This window comes from Teleopsis dalmanni, chromosome 2 (genome assembly GCF_002237135.1).
Source record: "Teleopsis dalmanni isolate 2A chromosome 2, ASM223713v2, whole genome shotgun sequence".
Taxonomy (NCBI): Eukaryota; Metazoa; Arthropoda; class Insecta; order Diptera; family Diopsidae; genus Teleopsis; species Teleopsis dalmanni.
In genome coordinates this window covers 218226413-218239239 of record NC_051847.1, presented here as the reverse complement: position 1 = coordinate 218239239, position 12827 = coordinate 218226413, and the positions used below count along the sequence as shown (strand labels likewise).

At 29.1% G+C, this 12827-nt stretch overlaps 3 protein-coding genes across 3 annotated transcripts; 1 reads left to right on the top strand and 2 right to left on the bottom strand.

The window, feature by feature from the left end:
* Positions 1 to 2532: 2532 nt before the first annotated feature.
* Positions 2533 to 4535, top strand: LOC119677472 (acyl-CoA Delta(11) desaturase-like). Its single transcript, XM_038088820.1, has 4 exons — positions 2533 to 2850; positions 3383 to 3719; positions 3783 to 3968; positions 4036 to 4535. The coding sequence occupies exons 1-4, from the start codon at positions 2565 to 2567 to the stop codon at positions 4352 to 4354; spliced, it is 1128 nt and encodes a 375-aa protein (XP_037944748.1). The 5' UTR covers positions 2533 to 2564; the 3' UTR covers positions 4355 to 4535.
* Positions 4536 to 5296: 761 nt separating this feature from the next.
* Positions 5297 to 6133, bottom strand: LOC119677473 (bifunctional transcriptional activator/DNA repair enzyme Ada-like). Its single transcript, XM_038088822.1, has one exon. It carries the CDS (start codon positions 5951 to 5953, stop codon positions 5399 to 5401), a length of 555 nt encoding a protein of 184 aa, XP_037944750.1. The 5' UTR covers positions 5954 to 6133; the 3' UTR covers positions 5297 to 5398.
* Positions 6134 to 6354: 221 nt separating this feature from the next.
* Positions 6355 to 7169, bottom strand: LOC119677474 (methylated-DNA--protein-cysteine methyltransferase-like). The gene has a single exon (XM_038088823.1). The coding sequence runs from the start codon at positions 7063 to 7065 to the stop codon at positions 6517 to 6519; it is 549 nt and encodes a 182-aa protein (XP_037944751.1). The 5' UTR covers positions 7066 to 7169; the 3' UTR covers positions 6355 to 6516.
* Between the last annotated feature and the right edge of the window lie 5658 nt (positions 7170 to 12827).

Sequence of the window (12827 nt, the reverse complement as noted above, 5' to 3'; positions counted from 1 at the left end):
ACGTGTTTTTTATTTGCAAAGCCGGTAGAAAAAACGCAAATTTTTTTGAAAAATATTTTTAAAAAATTTTTTTATTTATAAAATTTAAATTTGATTTGTGTTAAATATTTTAACGGTAAGATTAAAATTTTTCTAAACGCAGCAATTTTTAAGAATTAAATGAAATTATCTAAGTGATTGAATAACAGCGGTGTTAATTAGATTTTTTCCTTTCTAAAATTTTTGCAAGTGCTTGAATAAAATAAATAATAAATATTTTCTTGTTCAAATGAATTAATTTTTGAAAAAAACTGTTTGAATTACGTCCGATATGGGATGAATTATGTGCACGTGTCCATTGCAAAAGTACACGTCGCCATTTTAAAACCCCGTTCAATTTCGGCCAAATTTGACAATTGCTCAATGTACTCGTTTTACTAGTGATTTTTTTAATTACCAAAAAAAAAAAACCAAATTCTATATAAATATAAAAAGAAATGTTATTTTATTGCTATACTATTAAGTATTATTATTTTGTGCATAAAATATAACTATAAAACTTTCTAACAGAAGAAGTAAGAAAAACCTTGACAGTGATTTTAGTACAGAATCACTGTTACTAAGCACTTGAAACTTGTGGTTGCTATGCTAAAAGCATAATTATGCTACCTGCTTGCCACAGTTAACAGCGCTGCTAAATGGCAATAACATTTGTACATTTCCATACATTTGATATAAAAGTTTTTAACAAAATTTTATGTCAGTTAGTTATTTCATTTATATTTTTTAACGAAGCTTATGTAGAAAATATAAATAAATATTTTCCAACAGTTTTTTTTAACATATGAGGAGGAAACCCTTAAATAATTTTAATTTAAATATATATTAAATTTAAATTTAGCTATTTATTTGTTCTCATACCCCCTTTTTTTCATTGTTTTGAAATCAGTTTTCACAAATTTTTAATATCAAAATTATAAAAAATTTTGTGGAAACTGAGAAAATATGTAATTAAAAATTTGTAAATTAAATACTGTTTCATATATACAATAATCTTGTGATTTTGTAAAAATATATAACTAAAAATTTATTCATTAAATTTTGCTTTGCAATATTTTACTTTTTTCAAAAAATTCCTTTTACTTGAAGCCTTTTCTAATATTTATTTAGTTCCTATTGGTCTTTGTTTTACAGAAAAAAAACTTTAGTAAAAACATTATAATAGCATAATAATACTTATTAAAATAATTAGGTCAGACATTGAAAATAACTTCAAATTAAAATAAATTGTTAATTTCATAAAAATTAGACAGAATTCATTAATGATTTCTTAATTATTAATAGTGTTCTTATTTGCTTGAGAAAACGCAAGTTAGTGTCTGAAACGCCTTTATTCAATAGTGTCAGCAACCACTTGGGTTATCCATTGTAACAAAAGCTCCTTTGAATGCCGATAAAAACTGTTTCAGGTACATTTAAAGAAGCATAGTTTGAAACCCAGTATATCTTAATAACGATGCGTTTGATTTAAGAGAGTGTAATTGTGAATTATTGTGAGCATCCAAAGCATGAAACACGATAGTCAAATTTAAAATAATAATAATCTTATTTCTTTGTAAATTTAACATTTACTTATATTCATTATATTCATTTATATATATTAAAACAAAAACAGCAACAAAATATGATAATAGTAACAGTAACAGTAGTTAAATAGCAAAAGTAAATTATAACAAATACCCACTTTAATAGAAAGAAATATAGAAGTGAAAAACTATCATTATAAAAAAACGAAATAACAAAAATTAGTTGCTCTTTTCATTTCAGTGACTTAATAAAACAAACAAAAACATCTTATATACATATATAAATAAACATTTAAATACAACGAACTTTGGTATCCACCAGTCTGAACTCAGAAACACTGAAAAAAGAGAAAAAAATTTTCTCTTCTTGAAACATTAGGTTTTACTATAAACAATTAATTTTGTTGTGCAAAATTTATTTTCACCACCGATAAATGTCACATCTAATACAACCCCTAAATATCACAACACCACGTATTTCATGTTGAACGGTTGTCGCCAAATTTCCTAGTGGGTCTACCATAAATGTACAATGTAAACATATATTCTTGCTCCCACTTGTTTGCAACCACAATAGATAAGAGAAAATAATATTACTTTACCAAACGCAAAAAAAGGTGCACAATATTGTACATTGAAAAAAAAAAGATACAATTTATTAATTGAAATAAATGTAAATTGAAATTTATCTATACAATTACGCCACTATCCGTTGAAAAGCTACCCACAAGTAGTATCAAATGCACACAACTTTCACGTGATTGTTGTTTGTGTTTTCCTGGTGGTTTGTTCAACGATTCTTATTAGAATTTTTTTAGTATATTACATTCTGAACTAACACAATAAACGACATTGTTTTGATTCTCGGAATACAAACTTGAAAGAAAAAAAAACGTAAAAATTTGATAACAAATGCCATAAATTAGTTTAGCACGTTTAGTAATATTTCCACTACTTACACGCATTTTAATAAATAATATTTAATATTTTAGCTTAATCATGCCGCCAAGAGATGTTGCTTTGCTTAACAACAATGATTCGCTGTTGTCAAGCGCCGAATTAAGTAAATCTGCGGGCTCCAAGCAAACCGGTGTCTTGTTCGAGTGCGATGCTGATACGACCGATGGAGCCCTTGCGACCGATATACGCCAATACAAGAAAGCAGAGAAGCGTAAGCTGAAGTTGGTGTGGCGGAATATCATTTTGTTTGGATATTTGCATGTAGCTGCGCTGTACGGTGGCTGGCTCTTCTTCACCTCAGCTAAATGGGCTACAGTATTTTTCTGTAAGTAAATAAATTAAATAACTGTTATTGAATACGTTTAAGTACTAAAGTAAATATAAGTGATTATTGTGAGAGTGAAAATAGTGGATTTAGAAAAAGAGTACCATGAACAATGAAAAAGTATGAAAGAATTGAATAATATAATAATAGAAGTTGGCTTTAAGAATGATATTTGAAACACATAGAAAACATAAAGATTAGAAGTACCATTAACGTCAAAAGAAATGAAGAGGACTAATGGAGAGTAATGGATTCGTGGACTATTTGTTTTAAACTCAAAAAATCAACGGACAATTACTTGAGTTTAAAATAGTTAGTCCACATTCAACGGAAAGAATTATATATCGAATAAAATTAAGAACTAATTTTTAATTATTAAACACAATCTTCCTTTGTAGCTACAATAATGTATTCATCTTAATAGAAATACTTTTCTCTTCAAAATACAAACCAATCAATATATGTATAAAACTAATAAATAAATAATATTAAAATAAATAACTAATGAACTGACCTCATTTACTACTTGCAGCTATATTTTTATATTCCATTGGAGTGTTGGGCATAACTGCCGGCGCTCATCGCTTATGGGCACATCGTTCTTACAAAGCTAAATGGCCACTACGTGTTATTTTGATCATTTTCAACACAGTTGCTTTCCAAGATGCAGCTTATCATTGGGCACGTGATCATCGTGTACATCATAAATTCTCTGAAACTGATGCTGACCCACATAATGCTACTCGTGGTCTTTTCTTCTCACACGTTGGCTGGTTGCTCTGCAAAAAACATCCTGACGTTAAGGCTAAAGGCAGAGGTCTTGACTTAACCGATTTACGTGCTGATCCAATTTTGATGTTCCAAAAGAAGTACGTACAAACTTCCCATAAATCCCATAAAAAAATCTAATCAATTACATTAAATATTTTTAGATACTATCTAACTCTTATGCCTTTGGCATGCTTCATTTTACCAACAATCATACCCATGGTATGCTGGAATGAATCTTTCATCAATTCTTGGTTTGTTGCAACCATGTTCCGTTGGTGCTTCTTGTTGAACGTTACTTGGTGTGTAAACAGCGTAGCACATAAATTCGGTGGACGTCCATATGATAAGTAAGCAAAATTTTCTATTTGTTTTCTTATGTAGCATATATTTATTTGCCTATGTATAATTTATTAGAACCATCAATGCATCTGAAAATCCAGGTGTTGCTGCTTTTGCATTTGGCGAAGGTTGGCATAATTATCATCATGTGTTCCCTTGGGATTACAAAACAGCTGAATGGGGTAACTACACCATGAATCTAACAACAGCTTTCATTGATTTCTTTGCCAAGATTGGTTGGGCTTATGATCTAAAGTCGGTTGCACCAGAAACAATTGAGAAACGTGTTAAACGTACCGGTGATGGTTCACATGAATTGTGGGGTTGGGGCGATAAAGATTTAAGCCCTGAAGATGAGAAAGATGTATTGATCATCAATAAGAAAACTGAGTAAATGCTATGATACGTAGCTGCTGTGCACTTATATTTTATAGAATTCATTTGCATGCAAACATTTAAAGCAATTAATTCTACTTTTATAAAAAGTAAATTGTTAATCTGTTATTGGCACTACATTATCAAATGTAATTGTATTTAATCCGATTAAAATATTATCGAAAGTAGAAGAAATTGAACTCATGTCATTTTTATTATTACGTTAAATTATACTATATATTTATTATACTTTAAAAGAAAAGGTGTAGACTTAAAGACTTAACAATTAAAAAATGTGATTTAAATATAAATTTCAGAATTTTATTTTTACAAAAATTTAATATTTACCAAGTAAATTATGAACTTTGACACCACATAAGATTAGCTGAATTGAGAAGTATTAGTTATTGGTGTAAACTAAGTGTAACATATGGTGGAACACCCGTCATGAAAGTGGCTCTCACAATCCTCCACGACAACAAAGCGGTCATTAATGTTGTCAAGTGCCTTGAGCAACAATAGAATTTTTTATTTTCTAAAATTACTTACTTTTTGGATTAAACTTGGTGAAACTGTTTTTAAAAATCTATTATTAATGAAAGAAATTTATTTTTATGCTGTACTGTTGCACAATGTTGCTCTATGTTTTATATCGTATGCCAAGCCAAATTCACTTTATTTTTATTTACAATAAAAATTCAGTTAATCGGCAAATATAAATATTTTAGATTGGCTGGCGCCAAAACACAAAACTGATCGAGTAAACAACACAAATATTTGACATTTGAGCAACAAATAAACAAACAGAACAGTGTTGCAAAGTCACGAAACAAAATAAGATCAAATTGTGGACGAGAACTCAATGAGATGAAAATTTGGAAAAAAGTACATATTGGACAATATTGGACAAGTTAAACGCATTTAACAATTTCAAAACTTTATTAGTATAAAAAGCATAGAATGAAAATAACAATTAATTCACAAAACTGTGTGCTTATATATTATTCTGCACACTAACATAAAATATAGCTTACAAAGCACTAAATTTATAAGTTCCATTCTCTTAAAATGTGTCATTAGCACTTTCGTATTCCAATAATTTTTGTTTAATCTGGCTTCCAAAACGGTACTTGAATTTGCTGCCACTTTTAGATATTACCCTATGGCATGGTATCACAACTGCAATATCATTTTTTCCCACAGCATTTGCCACAGGTCGCACAGCACTTGGCTTACCCAAAAGTTCAGCAACATCTGAGTATGTAAATTGCTCGCCAAATGGTATTTTGAGTAATGCTTTGTAAACGCTTTGTTGAAACTCTGATCCAGTCAAGCATAGCGTCATCGTTCCTCCATCATCTTTACCAAATATAGCGTTAACCGTTTTAGTTGCCAAAACAGAATCCTCAGTGTACACAGCCTTTGGCCAGCACTGTTTTAAGTTGTTGAGACCAGCGGCCTTATTTTGTATAAAATGTAGAAAACAAATTTTGTTTGGCTCAAGTAATCCAATTAAAACTTCACCAAATTTTGTATCTGCATATCCGTAACTTATTTCGAATTCTTCATTACTTTCATATGGAAAACTTATACAATTAATTTGTTCAGTTTTTAACATGTTTGTGTTAATTTCGCAAATGCTCTTAAGTTGAAGCGCCAATTTTTGTAAAACCAAATGAAATTTATAATCGTGGGAAACTGCAAAAACCGCTGAAGACTTGGCAGATGTTTGATAGAAGAGCCGCTGTAAAAATTTTATATTCCTGACATATTACAGTGTTGGCAAACGAAAAGTTTTTAAAAATTTTAATATATATAACATAAAGAAATTAAATTTAATAAATGCGTGGTATACGTATTTATTTGTTCGAATGATTTATATAAGTGGGTGCCAAATCATTAAACTGACAAAGTCAAAGTCACGAACTAAAGGGAACAGAAATGTTGATAGAACCTCTATACAATATTTTAACACAGTTAATTTGGAAATAAAAAAATGTACAATTTGCATTAGTCAAAGATATAGCTATTTACTCATTTAAAACTTTATTCGTATTCATAATATCCGGTAAAACTAACATAATATTCACAAAAATATATGCTTACACATTATCTGTACAGTAGATTAATACTCGGCTTGTACAATGTTAAATTTTTATGCTATGTACAGTTAAAAACTACTTAAATATTAGCACTTTCATATTCCAATAATTGCTTTTTAATATGACTTCCAAAGCCGTACTTAAATTTGTTCCCACTTTTAGAAATTACCCTGTGGCATGGTATTATTATTGCAATATCATTCTTAGCTACAGCATTTGCCACAGGTCGCACAGCTCTTGGCTTGCCCAATAGTGTAGCAACTTCAGAATATGTTATTTGTGCCCCAAACGGTATTTTAAGCAATGTTTTGTAAACGCTTTGTTGAAACTCTGTTCCAGTTAGACATAACGTCATCGTTCGTTTCTCACCTTTACCAAATATAGTTTCAGTTGTCTTGACTGCCAAATTATAATCCTCGAAATACTTAGCATTTGGCCAACAGTTTTTTAAATTACTGAGAGCAACGTCTTTATTTTGTGCAAAATGTAAAAAACATATTTTATTAGGCGCAAGTAGACCGATCAAAATGTCACCAAATTCTGTATCTGCATATCCATAGCTAATTTTAAATTCTTCAGTAGTTTTGAACGGAAAGCTTACACACTTAATCTGCCCAGATTTCAACATATTATTATTAATTGCAATTTGCTCTAAACGGAAGCGCCAACTTTCGCACAAAAATAAATCTATTGCTGTCGAGAATAGCAAAAACCGCTGGAGACAGTCATATGTTTATACATAAGCCGCTGTGGAACTTTTGTATAAGTTTCAAATTAGTGTTAATAAGTACGAGAATTTTTTTAAAATTATAACAGTTTGACAACAACAAACTTCTTTAAACCATTATGAACTTTAAAAGTAATAGTATGTCACCATTGACTTCGTTAAATCAGTTTATTTGATTTAGGTTTCGTGCTTTTTAATTTAATTAAGAATAAATCAGAGGAAATTATACGAAAAATGTCAAATGCAGTAATGCGAAATATATTTCCCAAAAAGAAAATAGTCGACATTTGTAACATGAAAAAAGAAATTAAAAAAAAAACATACTATTCAAACGAAAAAGAATAAATATTTTCTAAAGCATATCTTTCTTTTCTAATTAAATATATTCACATATCATATATCAAATATATATTTGTTACCATTATTAAATAAATTTCTTACACAATTTTGTTGCGAAAAGTTTTTCTATTTTTACAGTACTGATTTATAAAATGTCCCAATTCCGGAACTTATTTATAAGAACAAAAGATCAATGGAATAATGCAAAGAATTACTTAACTTAAAAATATTAATTGTTTTAAACATATTTAAAATTTTCAATCAATTATCAATCACGACTACTGTTGGCGGCAAAAATATTGTCTGTAGTATGGCATACAGTACTTAAAGCAGTTGAGGTATATGCAGGAGTACACACACTAATGAGGTACGGTAATATAGAGTATAACGATTAAAAATTTAATTATTCTTATCCCAGTGGATACGATTGATAGCTCATTAAAAGGCAGCCAGAAAATGAAAAAATAAAAATAAATCGTTATGCAAATGGTAGTTTTTTGTTTATATTTCAATTCCAAGACAAAAAAGTTCAGAGGAGTTGTGAACTCGACAAAAATAAATTGTAAGAAAAACCAGAGAAAACAGCTTATAGTGATATACCGTATTGCATATTACTGCGTAGTTTTGCGTCAATCGATGTTGTGCTATATACATACCTTTTTCATTAAAAAAGAAAACATTTAATGATTAATTATTGATTACTTTAAAACAATATATATTATATAAATATTTATATTTTAATAAAATTTATTGCAATGCGTAACTTGAACAAAAAAAATTCTTCCAGTTGTTTAAAAGTTTTTAAAATCTAATTACAGAAAAAATTTTGTTATTGTCTCATATAGTAAATGAAAACATTTCTTATAATAAATTTAAAACTATATATAACTAGTTATTATATTAAATATATATAAGTTTTGTGTGTTGTTGTAGATATGAATTAGTGCTATTGCGCACTTTTACTCTAATCCCTGCCCCACACTGCCCCACTAGATCAGCATATCTTCCTGTGCGTCTTGAGGTGGACTTATTAAGGTTTGTTAGGGCGGGGTTGGGCAAGGTTTTGTTAAACTGATTTGTTTCTTTAAGGACTTGACATATAACAATATGTTATTGTGATTAAAGTCCACTTGATTTCTTATATGATATGTCAAAAGAGGTTAAATAATTAGTTAGTAAATCTACCTATTCTAGAAAAAATTCTGTCGCTAATAAACTATAAAACATGTTTATACATTAAGACTTGTTTTGTAGAAAATCAAGTCATTATCTTTTCGGAAACATTTCGTTATCACAAACTCATCTATATTTGCAATGCACCGATTTTTTCTTGGTTCCTAACTGGCTCCCAGTTGTTGACACTTCTGTTATATTATGTTCATAAATTAATATAATTCCTTATTGGATCTCTCAGATCCGATTTCAGAGTTTACATCAATTTCAGCATTATTTTTAATTTTTTAATTTCAATCACAGACTTAAGTCACAATTGTGAAATTGCCTCTCAATGTTTTTATATATTGTCTTTAAATCACAAAAATTAAAAATTTATTTATTTCAAAAGTTCAAGCTTCAGATATATTTTTAATTAAAATAAGGTTTTAAATTACCTAATTCTGTATTGAATGACGTCTGCTTCAAATTTTTTGTTGAACTTTTTGGGGGAAATTAATTTTAAAAGCTGAGAAGCTTCTGTCAAATAATGTAAATCATTTATACTATTTCTTTTTTGTTTTTATTAAAACTGTTTATAGATGTATGTATATATGTGTTTATGTAATAAGCTCATTGACTTTTGTTCATAACAAATAGAAAATAAATTTATAAAAACTAAATCACCGGCTATTGACGCTATGCAAAAAGTTTTCGTTTAGTATTAAAGTTTCAAAATTATACTCTTTACTCTCTGACACACAAAACATTAACTTGAACTTGACATTAAAGACAAAGTACGCAACATAAATTATTTTAAATCAATTTTAATGGGAATTATATGTATTATAAATATTTTCATATGTATAAAAATTGGCAATATGTGTGTTTTCAATAAAACGCTAGACAGTTCTTCATACCAAACACGTTTCTGAAATGTTTTGATTGTCAAGGAAAAAACTATTTAAAAAAAATCAATAAAATCGATTTGCATCCATAATCAAATAAAACTTGCAAACTTGTACTTTATTGTTAGTATGACTATGACTATTATAAACCACAAACCGCAAAATTATGCAAATATATATTATGACTTGACAAATGTGTATTAAGTTGAATAATTCCATGACAGCACGTCACGGAACATAATATTGTGAATACTTTTCTAGTTGACAGTTCAGTCCTTGCCTATGATTTGTTCTCTTCTTGCTATCCTTTCAACTTGTGTGCTTCATGAGGAAAGGAGAGCTTAAAAATATAAATAATTTCAGTGCAGTGGTGATTAGTAAAATTATTATTATAACACAAAAAACTATATTAAAAACAAATTAGGAATTATTTAAACACATAGTAGACCGCCACAAATTTGAAATTTTAATATAAGCAAGACTTCACGTTTTTCCAATAACTTTTGTCAAAGAAGTAAGTAAACAAATAAAAATTAGTATAGTTTGTTGATAAAACTTACTAAAACCTGAGAGCCAAGCAAAGATTATTTAAAAACAATAATATTTGTTTTATTTTCTGTTTAAAAGTGACATAACAAATGTATTCTTTGTGCATAAATAAATATTAAAAAAAATCTTAAACTTGCTTGTAATAGGCGTTTTATTCTAGTAATTAACATAACTTAAACAATTCAAATAATTTCAATTTCAATATCAATACAGTATCAGCAATCAAATGCATTGTTCAAGTTGAATTGACAGACAAAAAACTATAAATCAAGTGCTCGCATCGCATATCAATTTCATTTAAGTTCAACAAATTTTTATTCTAACACATTTTGCGCAATAAGCACAAAAATGCTTGCCATTCGTAAAGGTCTTGAACATCTGTTTTTGGTGCTCATAATTGTGTTTATGTCAAAATAAATTATTTAACTACCGATTTTGCCTTAACTGTTTACACTTGAAAAAATGTTCAAAGAGTTTTGTTGAAGAAAATTTATAGATGCTAAGTGTGTAATAATCGCAAGACTGATTAAGCGAATGGTGAAATAGCGAAAAGCTTTTAGGGCCGTATGCGAGTTCGAGTAAATTGACGGTAAATTGAGGGAAATAGTAAATTATGTCGGTGTGGCAACGAACGTTGGTATTACCAAAATTTTGAGTAGGGTAAAAATTAGATAAAATTTAAATCAATTAAGTCTTATCATTGTGAAAATTTTATAAGATGTTTAATAAATAAATAAATAAATTTGAAAACTTTGAAAATTAATAAATATTTACATAAGTGTAGTGGAAAAGTCCATAATTTACTCGGACTCGCGTACCTCCTAGATTTAAGAAAGACGTTCACGCCTCCGTTTGTTAATTCAAAATAATTAAATTTGTTATTTCGTGAAAATTCTTATATTTTTCTAAGAACTACATCACATAGACATAATGGAAAATTAGTCCAAATATTTTTTTTTTTTAATTATTTTAAGTGCCTCAATAAGATTTAATAATTTTCTAATCCATTATTTGAATAATTCTGATGTTATGAACAAAGTATACTTCATTGACAAAAACGAGTAGCTCTAACAAATGCACACGAACGCTATGGAACCTCAATGTGATCAGTGTTACTTTAAGAAAAATATCAGCTTTTAACTATGAAACTGTCTTAATTAACTTAAAGCTAAACTTAATGTACAATGACCCAAGTATATTTAGTGTATTTAGTGTTATGGTTTTTTATAATTTAAAAGACACCAATATATAGCAATGACGAAAAAGAAATTTGACTTTATTTTGATTTTACAAATAATTTGAATTTCATTAAATTACCTTATAATTCACACACGCATATTATTGATTAGGTAACAATATTGTATTACTTAAGAACATACCTCAGCACGTCATTGGGAGTAAGTAATTATATTGATTATTTCTTCACTATTCGGTATCGAAGAACTACAATGAGTACTCAATGTTCGAGCCATACTCTAATAACAAAAAATTTCTACTAATGCCAAAACTGTTCGAATGGGTAGTCATTAAATTTTGATAAGTATACCCATTGATTCATACTATTCAAGTATAAGCTATGACAAATAAGTCATCTGCCATGTGTGTTACGCAACTTAGAAAAGTGTACGCACTCTTGTGACCATCATTCATTAGCACTGGTACTCGTCAACGAAAACACTAGTATTCACCAGCTGGAAAATGCACAAAGCCGGACTCTGAGAAGACTTTTCAAAGTGCCATGCCTCCCTCAAGATCGATCCGATTAAAAAATATATAAAGAATAGAGCCCTGAAACTATTTACGAAAACGGATAGACTTACCAACATCGCATTATTAAATGTTAGAATGGTTAAAGGTTCCTCGGAGAGGTATGCAGATCTCTCTACGGTTATGAAGAAACCTCCCAGTTAGTAGAGAGTAATACGGCGTTTACATTGGCCGAAAATGGCTCATTTTGGATGAGTCATTTGAAAGTGTTTACATTCGTTGTATTTCATTTTTTCTCATTTCAAATAGCTGATTTTTCAACTTGCATGTTGATTTAATTTTTGGTCTGTGCCAAAAAAATGTTACAGGAAGGTTAAATATACCTTCAAACCTTACAATATAAACTGAAAACTTGTTTCTAGATTCGATTTATTTATTTTTGGGAAGTAGAAGTTCCAAAAATTGGTGCATCGTTTTAAAGAAAATGCAACCACTAAACATTTGTTTATCTTTTTTTGTAAATATGTCAAAGCAGCTTTTTCAAACTGTCAAAATGCCATGAAGAGCTTTCATTTAGGGTATGTTCAATAGATTCCTTTGCATTTGGAACATATGTGGAATGCATTCGAACGTCATTCATACAGAATGTGAGAAAATTGCTCATTTTGTGCTTGAAATTTTATATGCAAGAATGAGCCATTCGATACTCATTTTCGATTATTGACCAAAATGAGCCATTTTCGGCCAATGTAAACGCCATATAAAAGTGCTCAAGTGCACTGACTGAACTAGCCTCAACATACTAGAAAACACTTATGAATCATTTCTGTTGGCGAATGTAAATGTGTGTAATACGGCGTTTACATTGGCCGAAAATGGCTCATTTTGGTCAAAAATCGAAAATGAGTATCGAATGGCTCATTCTTGCATACAAAATTTCAAGCACAAAAATGAGCAATTTTCTCACATTCTGTATGAATGACGTTCGAATGCATTCCACATACGTTC